The 18,710-nt window shown below is 42.2% G+C and overlaps 1 protein-coding gene across 1 annotated transcript in view; it reads right to left on the bottom strand.

The window, feature by feature from the left end:
• Positions 1–18,710, bottom strand: part of b4galnt4b (beta-1,4-N-acetyl-galactosaminyl transferase 4b) — a 171,754-nt gene that overhangs the window by 15,584 nt on the left and 137,460 nt on the right. The window contains exons 9-10 of the mRNA XM_077229364.1: positions 15,982–16,060; positions 3,641–3,707 (exon numbers count right to left, since the gene is read on the bottom strand). Of these exons, the coding sequence (XP_077085479.1) occupies positions 3,641–3,707; positions 15,982–16,060 (146 nt within the window). The remainder of the gene's footprint in view (positions 1–3,640; positions 3,708–15,981; positions 16,061–18,710) is intronic.

The following is an 18,710-nucleotide window of genomic DNA, read 5'->3' as shown; positions in this document are numbered from 1 at the left end:
CTGGTTAACGGAACACAGGTGTTACAGATGACGATGATTGACTAAACACAGCCGATACAGCTGAACTGATAATGACTGTGAAAATGACACGTGACATGTGAATACAAGCAGACAAGTCCAAATGAAAACAAACTAACCCAAACACTAATGTGACAGAACGCCCCTCCCCGCAAGGTGCGTCCTCACGCCGTAATGAGAGAGATGAAGGTTGGGAGGTGGGGGTTTGGGAGGAGGAAGAGGAGCAGGCAGAGGGTTGGCAACAGGAGTGGGCGAAGGGCTGGAGAAGGCAGGCAGAATATCAGGAGAAGAAGGGCTTGGCAGTGGGGTGATAGATCCAGAGGGAAGGATGAAGATCCATGGTGGAGCCAATGGAGGGAGGAGCCATGGAGGCTGAAGTGCAGGAGGTTTCAGGGTGATGACGGACAGAGGCGGAATCGATGGGGGAGGATGACAGGGAGGAGACGAAAGTTTGCCGGGCCATGGGGGAGCAGAGGGTTCAGAGGGACATGGGGAAGCCGCTGGCTTGGGTGACTGAGGTGTAGACGGGGACACAGAGGGGTGCGGTGGAGACAGAGGGACGGAGGACCAAGGAGGAGCAGAAGGGAGTCCAATGGAGCTGGGGGAACGAAGGGATGAGGTGAAGCCAGAGAAGTGCAGTCCAGAGGTGATGGAAGGTCGACGAGCGACCAAGGTGGATCCGGGGGGATGAGGGGGCCTGGTGGAACTTGTGAACTGATGACGTGAACAGTCTCTGGCTCGGCTGACATGACGTGAACAGTCTCTGGCTCGGCTGACATGACGAGAACAGTCTCTGGCTCGGCAGGTATGACGTGAAGACATTCAGGCTGTGTGGCGAGGAAGACGGCTGGTGATGGTTGAGTGGCAATGTAATCATCAGCCTCACTCACGGTGAAGGCTGAACCGCTGAACAACAGCACATGATCCAGGTATTGTGTTAATGAACAAGGTTTTGCGGCTGAGGCTGGCTGGTGGAGAAGATCGTCGAACACGTTCTCTAGCACATCATCTGTCCAGTTGACCTGGTGTGAAATTTCTAGGAACTCTTTCACATATACTTTGATTGGGCAGCCATCCTGGAAACAGTGTATCAGATGATCGGTTGGGTTTTGATGGATGTGGGAAATGCCCATATTTTAAGTTTATGGTCCAATCTTCTCTCAAGTGAGGTTGCAGGAACAACACATAGGTTTAATGATAAATTATAGCAGAACAGGCAGCAGCACACACTATACACAACATAGATCGGACAAAGACTGACTGAACAGACAAAACTTAAATGGAAACACAGATGACACTGATTAACGGAACACAGATGATACAGATGACGATGATCGAAAATGAAAATGACAAGTCCAAATGAAAACAAACTAACCCAAACACCACTGTGACAGAGGCAACGTGTACTGGAGATTTCGCAAAGAAAATGTTGCTGACAAATGAAGCCGCCGACTGTATTGGATCTGGAAAAATTTTAAAGAAAGGTAAACAGATAAATAAAAATATACTACTAATACAAAATGGTACAAATAAAGTGCAACACATGCAATGCATACAGTGATTGTGGCATCTTTAAGTATAGGAAAATTTCAGTGCATAGAAGAGCAAATAGATGATAAACAGTGCATAAACTTCTTATTTGATTCATATTAATAATAACAGAGGGAAATGTCTTAGGGTTATGTATGTGTCATGTCATTGATGCAATGGAATGGCTTCAAAGCATGCAGGTGTCTGAACCAGGTGTGCTACATGCCAAGCTCCGATTGGTCATGGACGATGAGAGGTGACGACACATAGACTACATTTATATAAGGCGCCCTCATGATTGTCATTCAGATTCGATTGTCTGAAGAAGCCGCACAGGTGTAATTGAAGTATGGGAACATGACGCATCGTCCCGAGAAGTAACCTGAGAAGTTCCCTTTCGAGGAAACATTGACGATGCATCATGTTGTAGAAATAGGGAACGTCAATGCCCACGCCACCGTACTGAGAGGATGCCTGCATCACAGATGTGAAATGTGCACAAGCACCAACTGTAGATACAGGAATGGGACAACCCAACAGCACTTGAGAGCCCAGAGTTGACCAAACTCCACAATATAAAACCTGATGAATGTGTGCGGAAAGGACCAGCTTGCCACAGCACAAACATCTTGCAAAGACGCACCCCTTGCCAGCGCCCATGCAAAATCCCCTTAACTAGTCCGGGGGCAAAACCGAGACAGGACTCTGCAACCGAGAGGGCGATGAACAAGACCACTTTAAGGGTCAAAAACGTCTCAGAAAATGACTCCAAGGGTTCAAAGAGAGTATCCAACAACCCTTCCAATACAATTGACTGCGGTTTGCAAAAGGCCTTTGCAGAGTACTGCGTGAGAAAAAAAAGAAAGAAAGTTTACAGTTTCAGTGACACTACTTTATAACACTACTATATACAATGTTGAATATAATGTAGAATAATACATTGGGAGAATATTTGTGGGTCCTGATAATAATAAAATATAAATATTATTATTTTAAGAATTACAAAGTAATAATAGTAAAAAAAGATCTTCTTTATTTATTTAAAATATCGCGATAGTATTGTATCATGAATTCAGTATTGTGATATGTATTGAATCGTGACATGAGTGTATTGTTACACCCCCAATTATCAATATAACCATGATGTAGATGTAATAAAACTAAATAAAAAAATAAAATAAAATAAACGTTTGTAAATGATAATTACACAATACAATGATTACAAAGTGATGAAAAAACAACAACAACAAAGCAAATGGAGGGAGACCGGTTCTTTAAGGTTCACCATATACTTTATCTCGTTAACAGAGCAGAAAGACAGTCAAAGTTAAACCTCTCGCTCTGGAGATCTTGCTCCATCTGCATCTCTCAGATGACATGACTAGAGAGAGAAAAGTGTGTGTCTGTGTGTCTTACATACGGTGCGGTCTTCCTTGAGGGAGTGGTCCGCATGATTAATGATTTGGACACTCCGGAGTTGGCCTCCTTACTCTCCGGTGAGCTGTGTTGGATGGCGGTGGAAGCTAATGCACATCCCCCTCTCCCTCAGCTTGTTAAGTACAGTAAGGATATAATCGAAAAATTGCTTTCGTCTCAAATAATTATGTAAACGAAGCAAAGGAGGGCCATGGGGATTGTCTTTCTCTCTTTTTCCCCTCCCTCTCTCACTTTGTGTCTCTACTTCCTCTTAAAAGCATGTGTAAATTAAAGTCAGTTCCCTTGATGAATAGCAGTGATTTGAAGGGGAGAGTGTGAACATATGTAATGCTTGATAAGACGATAGGCAAAGGAGTACAACGCACATGCTTACTGTCACAGCAAACACAGGAGGCTCCGGGGAAATGTTTTCTGGTGATTACCTAGTTGCCACTGCCTACATTTAAATGTAAGTGCAATGTCACTTTTCACACAAACAGTAGAAGCTGTGATGTTCAGAGGCTGTGAATGTTAACTGCAATATTCAGATATGATGAAATGGCAGAGTTTGCAAATGTTACTCTTGAGAATTCATTCCATTTTCTGTTTTATCTTCCCTGAAACATGTGCATGTATATTTAGCATGACAAAATCTCTAAAAGGAAGGAGGATTTACCTGTGTACAACGAGATATAAGCTGAGTCAATGACATCATACTTCAGCCCAGGAAGGAACAGTCTCCACTGCAAGAGAAGAGATGGACAAAGAGGTGTGAAAGAGAAAAGTCTGCTGGGGCAAATTCACAAATCAGCTGCAACACTTTGCGATACAGGATTTCAGGGCAAAACAAATGCCTTATTCAAGAGCGCTTAATTCCTCCTAACCACCTGGAATTCAGTTCAGGATGTTAATAATAAAATTAATAACTTTTAAAATGAAAAATGTTCATAAAATTAATAATTCACTAACAAACTGCAATCAAGTTTAATAATAAAAAAAAATCAATTATTAAAATCTATAAATGTTTTACTTTGAAATTCTTGTGAGAAGTCATTCTTTTGTCTTTTTTTTTGGCAGCAGTTATTAATCAAATAATAATCGAAACTGGGCATATGTTGATTAATGGTGCTTCGATAGCAGGATACTGGCAGGTGATGTTGTACAGTTCCATACAAAGGCCAGATTTACATTATATGGTTCAAGTGACCCAATTCTGATTTTTTTCCTCCCATGTGGCACAGATCGGATATGACCAAAGAACACGTAAGCAGGAAAATACGTACATTTGCGAAGATACATGCATTTGTGTATGCCATGAAAGTGGACAGATCAGATATTCCCTTAAATGCGAGTCATATGTCATTGAAAAAGCGATGGTGGCAAATGACGTCAATTCATGTGGACACCATTCGTGATCACATGACTCTTTTCAATGCCCAGGCTGCAACAAGGGCAGCCTTTCTTTCTTTCTCCGCTTTCTCTTTCTCCGCCTTAAGAGACCAATGTTTTGCTGCAAATCACAATGTTTTTACTTCCTTTTCGGCCTAAGCTTTACCGGGTCAGTACGTCTACCTTGGCTTGTTTCTTGTATAGTGTATTATACACTCACCTAGAGGATTATTAGGAACACCTGTTCAATTTCTCATTAATGCAATTATCTAATCAACCAATCACATGGCAGTTGCTTCAATGCATTTAGGGGTGTGGTCCTGGTCAAGACAATCTCCTGAACTCCAAACTGAATGTCAGAATGGGAAAGAAAGGTGATTTAAGCAATTTTGAGCGTGGCATGGTTGTTGGTGCCTGACGGGCCGGTCTGGGTATTTCACAATCTGCTCCGTTACTGGGATTTTCACGCACAACAATTTCTAGGGTTTACAAAGAATGGTGTGAAAAGGGAAAAACATCCAGTATGCGGCAGTCCTGTGGGCGAAAATGCCTTGTTGATGCTAGAGGTCAGAGGAGAATGGGCCAACTGATTCAAGCTGATAGAAGAGCAACTTTGACTGAAATAACCACTCGTTACAACCAAGGTATGCAGAAAAGCATTTGTGAAGCCACAACACGCACAACCTTGAGGCGGATGGGCTACAACAGCAGAAGACCCCACCGGGTACCACTCATCTCCACTACAAATAGGAAAAAGACGCTACAATTTGCAAGAGCTCACCAAAATTGAACAGTTGAAGACTGGAAAAATGTTGCCTGGTCTTATGAGTCTCGACTTCTGTTGAGACATTCAGATGGTAGAGTCAGAATTTGGCGTAAACAGAATGAGAACATGGATCCATCATGCCTTGTTACCACTGTGCAGGCTGGTGGTGGTGGTGTAATGGTGTGGGGAATGTTTTCTTGGCACACTTTAGGCCCCTTAGTGCCAATTGGGCATCGTTTAAATGCCCCGGCCTACCTGAGCATTGTTTCTGACCTTGTCCATCCCTTTATGGCCACCATGTACCCATCCTCTGATGGCTACTTCCGGCAGGATAATGCACCATGTCACAAAGCTCAAATCATTTCAAATTCGTTTCTTGAACATGACAATGAGTTCACTGTACTAAAATGCCCCCCCCACAGTCACCAGATCTCAACCCAATAAAGCATCTTTGGGATGTGGTGGAACGGGAGCTACATGCCCTGGATGTGCATCCCACAAATCTCCATCAACTGCAAGATCCTATCCTATCAATATGGGCCAACATTTCTAAAGAATGCTTTCAGCACCTTGTTGAATCAATGCCACGTAGAATTAAGGCAGTTCTGAAGGCGAAAGGGGGTCAAACACAGTATTAGTATGGTGTTCCTAATAATCCTTTAGGTGAGTGTATATGCCAAGTGTAAAGTGTAAATGCAGATATCGGATATGGGTCAGTTTTAAAAGAATATGTAAGCTGGATGTAGTAAACAAATCGGAATTCGGCATCAAAACCTGCAGTGTAAATGCGGGCATTTTGTGTTTAGCACAGACTTTTTGCCATATTTGTGGCATTTACATACTTAATTTAGTGAATCGAGAGCTTAAACAATGCAGACAGCGAAGGCAAAGCAGGCACAATTCATTTTTAGAGAATCCCCCTCCACCCTCACTGTCTTTCTGCTTTCACCCTCACAATGCTCTGGGACGACACTGGCTCTTGAAATAGATGGGACACAGACACATAGCAATTTTTCTAAAGAGGCTCTACAATTACAACATCACTTCTTGGCCACTCTTACGCAAGAGGTCAATTTAGCAAACACATAACAAAAAACTCTTATCACACTGATCTTTAGAAATCACACACTTCCGCTCTTTCATTCACACACCAATGCCACGCTGCAAAACAGCTTTCAGCATTTCAGACTGTACAGTTGAACAAAGTAGGGGGAAGAGGTACAGGGAGAAAAAGAGAACAAAGAGAGGAAAAAATATGAGAGAAATTAATTTGAATTTAGAACAGTTTAATGTCGACATTGCTTATAGTTTGACAGTTCCAGGCCCAGAAAATGGTACATAACACAGAAGCAGTGTCTATCAAACTCACTGTCTTTGCATACTAATTGTCACGAGCACACACTCAAAAGATGAGCATTTAGAAAGATTATTTGACTCAATTATGAATTCGCTGATTTATTTGACAGTCAAGGAATCTTGAGAAAGACTCCAGTAAAGTGCCAGAATCAAAAATGTAATAGACATACCCTTACTTTTAACACACTGATGAGGGTTAGTTTTGGACAACACAGCATAAACATCCACACACCTGAATCAGTTTTCTTTAGTGTTTAGTATTCACCCTGTTGTTCTGCACAGCTTGTGTTTCTCAAGGTCAGATTTGCCTTTCGGGAATCGATGGAGTGCAGTTACAGCACAATGTCAGATCTGAGAAGTCACAGATGCCTGTTTGCCCCCAGTGACATAATACACACACACACACACACACACACACACACACACACACACACACACACACACACACACACACACACACACACACACACACACACACACACACACACACACACACACACACACACACACACACACACACACACACACACACACACACACAAATATATCCATGCAAACAATCATGCACAATCCCACACCAATAAATACACACCTACTGTAAACGGAATTAAACACTGATCAATGACTAGATAGGCAGCCAACACATACTGTCCTAAACACACATACGTAAACTAACACATACATAAACTTAAAATGAACAATTGTATTATTATTAACTAACGTTAACAAAGGTTAATAAATAAGGTACACAAATAACTGTATTCAGTTAAAGACAGTCTCAGAGCATTGCAATCCCTAGAAAGCAACATGTAGCTTGCATAATGTTGCATATATTGCATCAGCTACAGATTTATTTCTCCTTTGTATTGACGATGAATAAAATTGAGCCCATTCACTGTTAACTGGCAGCACCATCCATAATAGCTCCTTCTGCAAATGTCATATTGGATAGTTTCTGGTCAGACTACATCAGACAGGCTTTATTAGATCTCTTTGTCCTTACAAAGCCTGGGGATTCTGTTAAAATGCTAATCAGCCTTAGAATAACTCTCAAAGCAACCATGAAAAGTTTAAGCACATACGAACATCGCAGAGGTTATCCTACCTTTTCTGATTTAATAGCTGAAACTGAGGGGAAAGGGGAATCAAAGTTGCAGTGAGCCTAAAATCATAGAACATCTTAAGCATCTCCAGTCAACTCGACAGTCTAGCCCACTGCACTTTTGTTAATAAATAAATTTCTGTGTTTGCCACAGATAATTAGCTGTTTTTGCTTTTTGGTGTCTAATCCCTGTTGACTCTCTAGCTGAGAATACCTCCATGTTCAATGAATTTATTCATTGGGCTCTTCTCGTGTCTTTGAACATCCTATTCTCCAGCCCTCTGCAGTGAACATTAAATTAGATGTGAAACACAGATGCGTCATCTTGGGCTTTCTATGCCTCCAGGCACTTAAAGTTGTGCAGTGCGGATTTGGGTAAAAAAAAAAAGAAAAGAAAAATCTTTAAAAGTGATACAAAGTTGTGTAGGAGTGACAGCTTTTTTATGGTCACATTAGCGTTGTGAGTAGATAAGTGAGTTAAAGATTTAAAAAAAAAAATGTCTCTAAGACTAGCAGAAAAGACGTAACAATTCAGCTGACAGACTTTGAGCAGAAGTGAAAAATCAACTTTCCAATTAACAGCTCCACTATCTGTATCCACTCTGTGCAGATTGTCCAGTCAATTGTGTGAAATAAAATAGTCAAACCAACTGAATTTAATTCACTGTCCTGTATTATTACTCAGTTGTCTAGTTTGTTCTTTTGCTTGACTGACATTATGAAGTTCTACATTCTTATTAATAATTTATTATATCGTACAAATAGTTTATTATATATACAAAATATTATATCGTAAAGCAACAAAGTGATCTAGGGGTCATAAATTAAGTTTACAAATGAGGCTGCTATTCTAAGAAGCATCATAAGATGCAGAGATGAGAAACATTTATGAATTCAATTTTGTTCTTTAGCCATAATTGATTACACAATGTTAGATTTATTCATTCAGCAGATGCTTTTATCCAAAGTGATTTCAAAATGAGGAATACTACAAAAAATGCATTGCATCCTATGAAGACAGCAACATGAGAAGTGTGGAATGCCAAACCTTAATAATAAATAAATAAATAGATAAATAAACAAACAAACAAACAAACAAAGAAATGTAAACAAATTAAAATAAATAAAACCTTATGTATAATTGTATTTTTTTCCCACATTTTTTTATTTCTACAGTTCTTCCTCTGTATGCTAATGAGGGGGCGTGTTTTACCTCAGACATAGCAATCGAGCTCAGAGTGGCAGTGCTGAAGCTTTGAGGCCACAGTGACACCTTATGGTGTGACCAAACCAAGAGGTTTGTGGACGTGCCTGTACAGGTTAGTTATGGAATGAATGACTTAGAGATTGGCAATATGGCCAAAATTTTATATCACAGTGTTATGTTCCACGTGTGTTTGTGTATTTTTCTCTTTTTCAGTTGTGCTGACAACGTCACACATCAGAACTGACCAATCCGCTGACGTTCCGCCAGTTTAAAAGGCCCATTGAGAAGGAGTGAGAAGAGGAGCGCCAGATCTCAGTCAACACCCATGCCTTGTGCTGTCTGTCGAACCATGATCACGTTAATGTTTACCCAGATAGCACACGTATGTGAGAGAGCATAACATCTGATAAACATTGCATTCCATTTATTAGGTCGACCGTTTTTAGTTTTTAAATGAGCCTTCTTCCTTACCTCTAAACGACGTCTATACAATGAATCTTCAACATTCGAAATCCCATGTGCTGCCATACCGGAGCAAAATGAATCAAAAACTATATATGGGGTAGCACTCCGGATGAAAAGCGCAGCTTCGCATTTGGTTCTAGGTCAAGTCGAAGTATTGCACGCCGGACGCGAACATTCTCAGTTTATGGCCAGCAGTATTGTTATGATTAAGGACATTGACACACACACACCACAATGTGTCACTGTGGCCTCAAAGCTTCAGCACTGCCACTCTGAGTTCGATTGCTATGTCTGAGGTAAAACACACCTCCTCATTAGCATACATAGGAAGAAATATAGAAATAAATAAATGTGGAAATAAATGAAGAAATAAATAAATGTAGACATAAATACATATATACATAAATAAATGTGGAAAAAATACAATTATACATAAATAAGGAAACAAAAGTATAAATACTCATTTATTTTTGTTTTGTTTAAATTTTTTTCGGATATTTATGTATTTTTGTTTTTGTACATTTCTTCGTATATTTATTTATGTATTTATTTATTTATTATTAAGTCAGGTGTGGCATTCCATAGAGAAGTGGTGTTATACAAAGCTCCATAATTGACCAGAAAAATACAAGCTAGTACAGAAATATAGGTGAGACCCATGGCCCTGTGAAACAACAGAAAAAGAATGGTACAGTTAAGTAAGTGCATTAAGAGTAGAGACAGTAGAGATAGAAAAGGACGGGTAGAAAAGGACTCAGCTGTTCTGATGGAGTTGGTAAGATTGATATATGCCCTGACAGGTTTGCTGAAGACCAAACATGCCACTGTTTTCTGAATCATTTGCAGTTGTTTGATTGTGGATACAGGATGGCCGCCTAAAAGAACACTGCAGCAGTCTAGTATAGAGACGTTCAAGCAGCATGCTTAGAATGGTCCGATTTTACTGAAAAATCTATGTCCTTGGATGATACTCTAGGTTCAGAAATGTTGTGTGTATCTAGAAGAGGAGGGAGCCAAGATCTGAACCCTGAGTTACCCCCGTGTTATTTTGTTAATCATACTTAACACAAAGTTGAATTTAGTTTAAGAGAAATACATATATAATAAAAAAAGTATGTAATATTAAAGGGGATAAATAGTTAAACAAATTAAATAATGTTGAATGACAATGTTAACTTACATAAATAACAACATTTATATGGAAGGGGGAGAGAGAGAGACAGAGGGAGCAACAACATCTGTTATTAAAGGGGCTTGTATGGAAATGTATTAAATTATGTGTTAAAAATATATTCATTTTATACAAAGTATGTTCTATGTGTTCTATTCATACTCAACTTTGCCCATCTCAAGCAGGAAGAACACAAAATGATCTAATCTATTTTAATCTATTTGTTTTCTATTCCATTATCAGCTCTCTCCCACTCTCTCTCTCTCACTTTGTTTATTTTCTACTTTCTATCTTCTCCTGCATAATAAAATTACTGAGATGCGCTCCCCTTACGAAAAAGAAGTTTATTCAAGTGTGCTATTAGTATACTTATTTTAAGCTAAAAATAAGAAAATATATTTTGTCTACTTTTTATGTAATTCTCAGAAATATACTTTATGTACTTCTCAGAAATATACTTCAAATTGCACTTGAGTATACCTGACTTATACTGAGAGAAAAGTCCAAGTATATTTGGCCTATACTTGTACTCAATCTTTTGATCGAGATATACTTAAAAGTATAATTAAGTATTCAAAATACACTTGGCTTGTAGTTGTGTTGATTCTTTTGATCGAGTAGCCTATTAAATATACTTTTTTACATAGTTTTTCATATTCAGTCTTAATAAAAGACTGAATATGACTCATATGACTCAATGTAATAAAAATTACATTGTCTGAAAATATTGATTAAAATATTGATACAAAACAGATATGTTTCTAATTCTGTGTATCTGAATTGTTGTGTTGACTGGTAGTATACATAGGAAATTACTTTAATTCTACTTTACTCTTTCCCCACCGTTGACTGAATTTTCCAGCTATCCATGTTTTCACTGTTATACGGTAGTGGGCGATATGACACATCTTCTAGTACAGAATCTCCGGATCAAAACACAGGAGAAGAAGCTGAAACAAGTAGTAGAAGGTTGCTCACTCAAATGTAAAATAACGTGATCATCAAACATTAAACAGCGTATAAATCAAATTTGCTTAATGTTTCCCAAATGAAATGAAGCGTTACGCATGAAGAGAAAACGACTGTGAAGCTATGGGGTTGTTGGACTCGATCTACTCCATCTGTGTTTTGATCATCGTTCTGAATCTTATCAAGGTGTAGTCTTTGACAAAAATTTGATTTTTTTTCCAACTTTTTTGTTTAAAATCTTGCTTTTCTTTATGAAACTTACCAGCATGCAAGTGTTGATAAAAAGGATGAATGAAGCTAATAAAATGTTTTTAAAATTAAAGTACAGTTAAAGGTATTTTTCAAGTATAATAAATAACATTTGAACATAGTAGTATAGGCCTACTGCAAGTGCAAAAATAATATATAAATAGTAAACTATAAGTATAATGTTAAGTTCACTTAAAGAAAATTTGTACTATAAAACGTCTCGGTTACTAATGTAACCCTCTTTCCCTGAAGGAGGGAATGGGAGACGTGACGTCGACGTGACAACGTAATTGGGATCACTTCAGGAAGCCCTATCAACTTCGAGTGTCTACAGAATGAGCCAATGAAAGTTGGCGTGCGTGAAAAGCGCCAAGCGCCCCACCCCGCGGGTATAAACAGGAAGCATGCGCACACACTCATTGTTTTTCGCTGAGGAGCCGAGATTATGACGGCTGTACAGCGATGGTCAGCAACTGTGGCAGCGGGACGTCACGTCTCCCGTTCCCTCCTTCAGGGAACGAGGGTTACATTATCAACCGAGACGTTCCCTTTCAGTCTCTCACGTTCAATGTCACGTCGTAATTGGGATCCCATGGAAAACGCCGCGGTTGCTGCCACATCCAGCGCCCTACGGAAGACTTTCAGACCCCCATCTGGCTGGTGTGGAAGACCTGCGTAGAGGGAGTTCACTGCTGTTCCGTTATACCCCACACAGTGGAACTCTCTGGATAACACTGGGAAAGCGTGCCTTCCAGGGGAGAGGGACGCTGCGGAAGCCACATCCTGCCCGAAGGGAGGTAATATGTTGGGAATACACATATGGACTGGCCGGAGGGGCAGTGCAACATATGGAATGTCACTGGGGTGGCTCCAGCCTGAGAAGGGGGAGGCAGCACCAGACAGTGACGGCAGAGCGGAGTCTGCCAAGGGAAAGACACAGGCTCACCGCAGGGAGCTGATCGTGGAAGAATACGCATATGGGATCGCCGCAGGGATCACCACATATGGAACCCAGCCTAGCACAAGTTACACATGCATACGGGTACTAGGCCTGGCGTCAGGCGCTCCGCAACGTCTGACTGCCGAAGGGGTGCAGAGAAACTCTACAGGGTTTGCCTGATTGGGGATCTCGACTGGAGCAAGAAGCGCACGTATCCGCTCCATGTGAAGGGGTGTGGCGCAGCAAGCCGACACTAGAGCGGGAACTTCAGTGTTACTGGCTGGATGAAGCGAGCACACAGGAAGAAACAGGCTCAACACGTAATCTATAAAACCTAGCAAACGTGTTAGGTGTCGACCAGCCCGGAGTTCTACAGATGTCTGTCAGCGTGTGCCAGCGCCCAAGAAGAAGCGACAACCCTAGTGGAGTGGGCACTCAAGCTGGGCGGGTAAGGCACGCCTTGGGCTTCATAAGCCAAGGTGATGGCATCCACTATCCAGTGGGCCATCCTCTGCTTGGAGACAGCCTTTCTCTTCTGCTGGCCTCCGTAGCAGACGAAGAGCTGATCTGAGGTCCTGAGGCTTTGCGTTCTGTCCACGTACAGGTGCAGAGCGCGGACGGGACAGGGAAAAGCCAGGGCTGGGTCTGCCTACCCTGAAGGCAGCGCTTGAAGGTTTACCACCTGGTCCCGGAAGGGAGTGGTGGGAACCTGATCCGGGCCGGGGTCTCAGGATCACGTGAGAGTTAGCCGGGCCGAATTCTAGGCACGATTCGTTGACCGAAAATGCATCCAGATCCCCTACCCTCTTGATGGAGGCCAATGCAACCAGGAGTCCTGTTTTACAGGACAGAATTTTTAACTCTGCTGACTGCAAAGGCTCAAAGGGTGGTATTGAAGTGCCGAAAGGACCAGAGACAAATCCCAAACGGGTATAGAGAGTGGGCGAGGAGGATTTAGTCTCCTCGCTCCCCTCAGGAACCTGACGATCAGGTCATGCTTTCCCAGCGGCTTACCTTCAACTGCATTGTGATGTGCGGCGATAGCGGCAACATACACTTTAAGGGTGTAGGGAGACAGCCTTCGCTCCAACCCATCTTGCAGGAAGGAAAGCACATCTCTGATCGAGCAAGTTCAGGGGTTCTCCTCGTGAGAAGAACTCCAGTCAACGAACAGGTTCCACTTCAACGCATAGAGGTGCCTCGTAGAGGGAGCTCTAGCGGAAATGATGGTGTCAACTACCGAGGGGGGTAGGTCACCTAGAACCTCCGCGTCCCGTCCAGGGACCAGACATGGAGTTTCCAGAGGTCTGGACGCGGGTGCCATAGGGTGACCCGTCTCTGAGAAACCAGGTCCTCTCTCAGGGAGGGAACCAGGTCCGGTTGGGCCAATACGGCGCAACTAACAAGACCTGCTCCTCGTACTCCCTGACCTTGCACAAGGTCTGTGCAAGAAGGCTCACTGGGGGAAACGCATACTTGCGTAGGCCCGGGGGCCAGCTGTGTGCCAGAGCATCCGTGCCGAGGGTCCCCTCGGTCAGGGAATAGAACAACTGGCAGTGAGACGTGTCCGGGGCGGCAAACAGATCTGACTCTGCGGTCCCGAAGCGCCTGAAAATCAGCTGGACCACCTGGGGATGGAGTCGCCATTCTCCCGGTAGCACCCGCTGCCGTGAGAGCTCGTCGGCTGCACGGTTTAGCAGGCCCAGAATATAAACGGCACGAAGCGACCTCATATGCTTCTGACTCCAAAGGAGGAGATGGTGGGCGAGTTGTGACATGCGACGGGAGCGTAGACCACCTTGACTGTTGAGGTACGCAACGGTCGCAGTGCTGTCCGTACGGCTGGGAAGCGCTAGCCAGGCTCCCAGACACCGCCCGACGGGACCAACTGCGTCTGTGGGACCAACAGACGTACCCGGGGTGGGGCAGCGCGGGGCGGAATGCAGGGACCCGACCCGGACGGCATAGCGGCCAGGAGTGGGGTCTGAGTGTGTGGTGCAACAGGTACCTGTTTCCATCGAAGGGCAGAGTGAGTGTGCGGAGGTGTCAGTGCGTCCGGAACACAGCCACTGCTGCTTGAGGTAAGCGATTCTTGATCTTAGCGCTGCCATAGCCATATTCCCGCACTGAGAACATGAGCTATTCACAAAAGCTGCCTCAGCGTGCTGAACGCCCAAACACGAGAGGCAACAATTGTGGGTGTCTGCTGGCGCCAGGGAACGACCGCATCCAGAAACTCACAAGCGGAATGACATCCTGAAAAGGACGCAGGGTCACGCTTGTGTTGCTCTTTTAGTTGAAAACAAAAAAATATAGAAAAGAATAACTCTTTTAGTGCTGAAGTACCCAGGGATAGCCGCAGTGTAATCGGGGTACACACTCAAAGAGGTATGCCCAGCGAGACCGACACAGACACACACAAACAATGCTGTGAAAACTGCAGCAGTAATGCTCGCGGCCACCGTTGACGCTTTTTTTTTTCAACGTTCATTGGCTCGTTCTGTAGACACTCGAAGTTGATAGGGCTCCCTGAAGTGATCCCAATTACGTCGTCACGTCGAACATGACCGACTGAAAGGGAACTACTAAACTAGTAGTTTACTGAGAGTACACAAAAATAAACCGTGCAAATATACTTGCAGTATAAAACTACAAAACTAGTAGTTTACTGAGAGTACACTAAAATAACAAAAAATAATATATAATTAGTAAACTACAAGTATGATGTTAAGTTCACTTAAAGAAAACTTGTAAAACTACTAAACTAGTAGTTTACTGAGAGTATACTTCAAAGTGTACTTTCATAAACTAAAAATTTGCTACAAGTATTAAAATAGTAAACTACTAGTATACCCATAAGTTCACTTGCGATACAAATGGAAAAATGTGAAAAAAATTTAACACTTAATTAAAAATGAGTTACAAAAGTAGTGGGCTGATAGATGCCTGTTTGCTGTGAATATAGACACTATTTTTTAAAAAAAATTTACCAAATTTTACATGGTTAGCACTGCAGCAATAATTCTGACCCGGCCATTACCAAGAACATCTCTGTATGTGTTTTTCAGTATTAAGTGACAAGAGCCTTGGAAAATATTTCCTTGACTAATTTGCCATGTTTCTCATCTTCTCTATTATTCAGCTTTAGATAATGCAATAACTTAAAGAGGTAGAGATAATAGGATAAGACCATAGAAGTATAAGGGCACATAAAAGCTTTGGTGGACAGTCGAATGGTAAGAAAAAAACACTAAAAGGTAGCAAGATGTCCTGGATAAAACAATATCAATAAAAAGGTTTTATATACAATTTATACACACTATTACATAGTAGGTTTCATTGAGGACACTTCAACATCTACAGTAAATTACCAGAATTTTCTAGACTCCGGCTCTGTACTTACCCCCACCTCCACATGGTCTGAACCCATGTCATCTTGCTTGTGCAAAACCTCAAAGTAGTATCGACGCGAGGACATAAGACTGCAGAGAGAGAGAGAGAGAGAGAGAGGAGGGAAAAGGAGGAGAATTAAAGTGAAAGAAAGACAGGGCAGCGGACACTCTCAGAGAGATATGGAGAGAGACCAGATGAGGAAAGGAAAAAAAATAGCCGATGCAAAGATGATAAAAAAAATGTCACAAAGCACCATAGGCACTGGAGGATATGTACATTGTTAGTGACATAAACACTAAGAAGCCTTATCTCCTCAAAGAAGCACTACGATCTTGTTCAACAACTAGAAAAACATTAGGTTACTTGCGTAACCCAGGTTCTCTAAAAACAGAGCAAGGTATCTCACTATGGGAAATGCACCCAGGTGTGATTGACTATGTGATGACTATGTGATATACACCACGCCTGTCTGAAGGACGGACCAATCACAGCTTATGAAAGGGAGCCCACCCCCTTCCTATATATACAGCTGTTATCCCCGAAATGGCATTCTAAGCACGCTCTTCCCCTGTGTTATACGAGTAGGGATGCTTGGTGAGATACCTCATTCTGTTCTCAGAGAACCAGGGTTACGCAAGTAACCTAACGTTCTCTTTCAAACAATCGCTCGGTGTCTCACTATGGGAATGATATAGCCAACTCCCACAACGCATGCTTTTAGAACGCGCCGAACAGACCCAGTAACAAAGAAAGATAACCTTTCAACTCTCCAAAGAGCCAACATTGAGAACTGCATGAGCCATAGACGGCACAGTGACATCCAGACGGTAAAATTTGATGATTATCTTAAAACCAGTATGAGGGGAAGCCCAGCCTGCCACTGCACAAATATCTCCCACTAAAATCCCCATGAGGCATCCATACCCCTTGTAGAATGAGCCCTTAAGCCCGCTGGGGAATGAAGACCCATAGAAATATAGGCCAATTTAATCGCCTCTACCAACCAGTGGGAAAGGAGATCTACTTAGCCTTACATTGAGTGGCCAATGAAATGGATAACTGGTCATTCTTCCTGAACGATTGTGTCCTGTTTACATAATAGTGTAACACTCGTACAGGACACAAAGTGTGCAATTTCCGCTCCTCCTCCAAAGAAAATGGAGGGGGGTAAAAGGCTTGCAACTCTAAAACAGAGCAGTTACAGTATAAGCTGAATCACTGACTTTGTGAACAAAAGCCAGGTTAGGCAGCAGCATAATCTTGCTGTCATCCGGACTAAAATTTAGACATGCTTGACTGGGATGTAACTCACCCACTCGCTTAGCTGAGACTAAAGCTAGTAAGACCGTTTTCAGAGATAGGAGCTTAACATGAACACTCTCCAGAGGTTCAAACAGGGCTCAAGTTAAAGCATTCAAAACTGTGGACAAGGATGGGACCAGTCGCTTCGACACTGGTCTCAAACGCTTCACTCCCTTCATAAAACGGCATATACTTGCTTTCCGCAAGCAGCTGCTGGTCGAAAATCGGAGTAAACTCAGGGGACTCTGAAACCCATAATATCCACCCAAAAAGAAAGATCCCACAGGGGAGAGGGTTGGACCCCCTTGCCGGAGGAGGGACAGAAGAGAGGACAGGATTGTCTTTAGAGGATGCAGCCACCTGAAGCCTTCTTTCCAAGATCCTGGCTGGCATTACACGATTGTGGACGCAACTCTCCGCATCCACCAGCGCGGCCTGAGCATGGATGCGATTACACATCGGATCCCTTCCCGAGATCATAAATCCACATACTGCCTGACCAGAGCGTGAAAGGGCATCCTTCCCTTTCTCCATGGCTACCTTCGACACCGACATGGTGAGTCAGATTATCCTGTATCCTTAGCTCGCCATAACGCGTTAGCTAGGATAGGAGACACTGCTAATGAAAGCGAAGCAGAGAAGCTCAGTAACGAGCAGAGAATCCACAACAGATTTTAACTGCACTGCGTTTGGCAACGTCAACCTTGACGGTACATTTGTGAACTGAAGCAGCGCGGCCCAGGTGCTGAAGGAAAGTCTTCACGGGGAAGAGAACAAGATCATTTGATTTTCAAACAAGATAGTCCTGGTGAAAATGAAGTGTGCTTAATTGTATTAATGTCCACTTGTAGTGTACTTCAAATCTTAAAATTACTGTATATTGCAGATACTATATTATTACTGAAGTAAAAGTACACTTAAGTGTAAAGAGTATGACTATGTTTCTCAACACACTTAATTACACTTTTAAAAGGAACACTTTGTAATAATGTCAAATTGAATGTTTTACTTTAATACATTTTAAATCATTATGTTTTAAAGGGGTCATATTATGCTTTTTTACATTTGCAACTTTTTTGATTGTGCAATGTTGCTGTTTGAGGATGAAAAAGTTCTGCAAAGTTACAAAGCACAAAGTCCTCTCCAAAGATAGTTATTCTCTACATCAGTCTTCAGTTTTCTTCCGGGAACGTACACTTCACAATATTGTGTGTTGTAGCAATGTCCAAGAAACAATGTTCACAATATACATTCTGTGACGCAAGGTTTTTATTGTGTGGGACTACTTTCTTCCACCACGAATTTAAATCTCAAGTTAACATTTCAAGAGTCAAGCCCAATCCTCTGTACCAATTAAAAAACTTCTATTTAGAACTAGCAACAACAGCTTGGACTGCATATTTGAAGTTATTAGTATAGTATTACTGAGTAGACAGA

The sequence above is a fragment of the Siphateles boraxobius genome, unplaced genomic scaffold, assembly GCF_051911475.1.
Source record: "Siphateles boraxobius isolate OS27281-9 unplaced genomic scaffold, OSU_SipBor_1 130, whole genome shotgun sequence".
NCBI lineage: Eukaryota > Metazoa > Chordata > Actinopteri > Cypriniformes > Leuciscidae > Siphateles > Siphateles boraxobius.
This window is presented reverse-complemented; position numbering and strand designations above follow the sequence as displayed.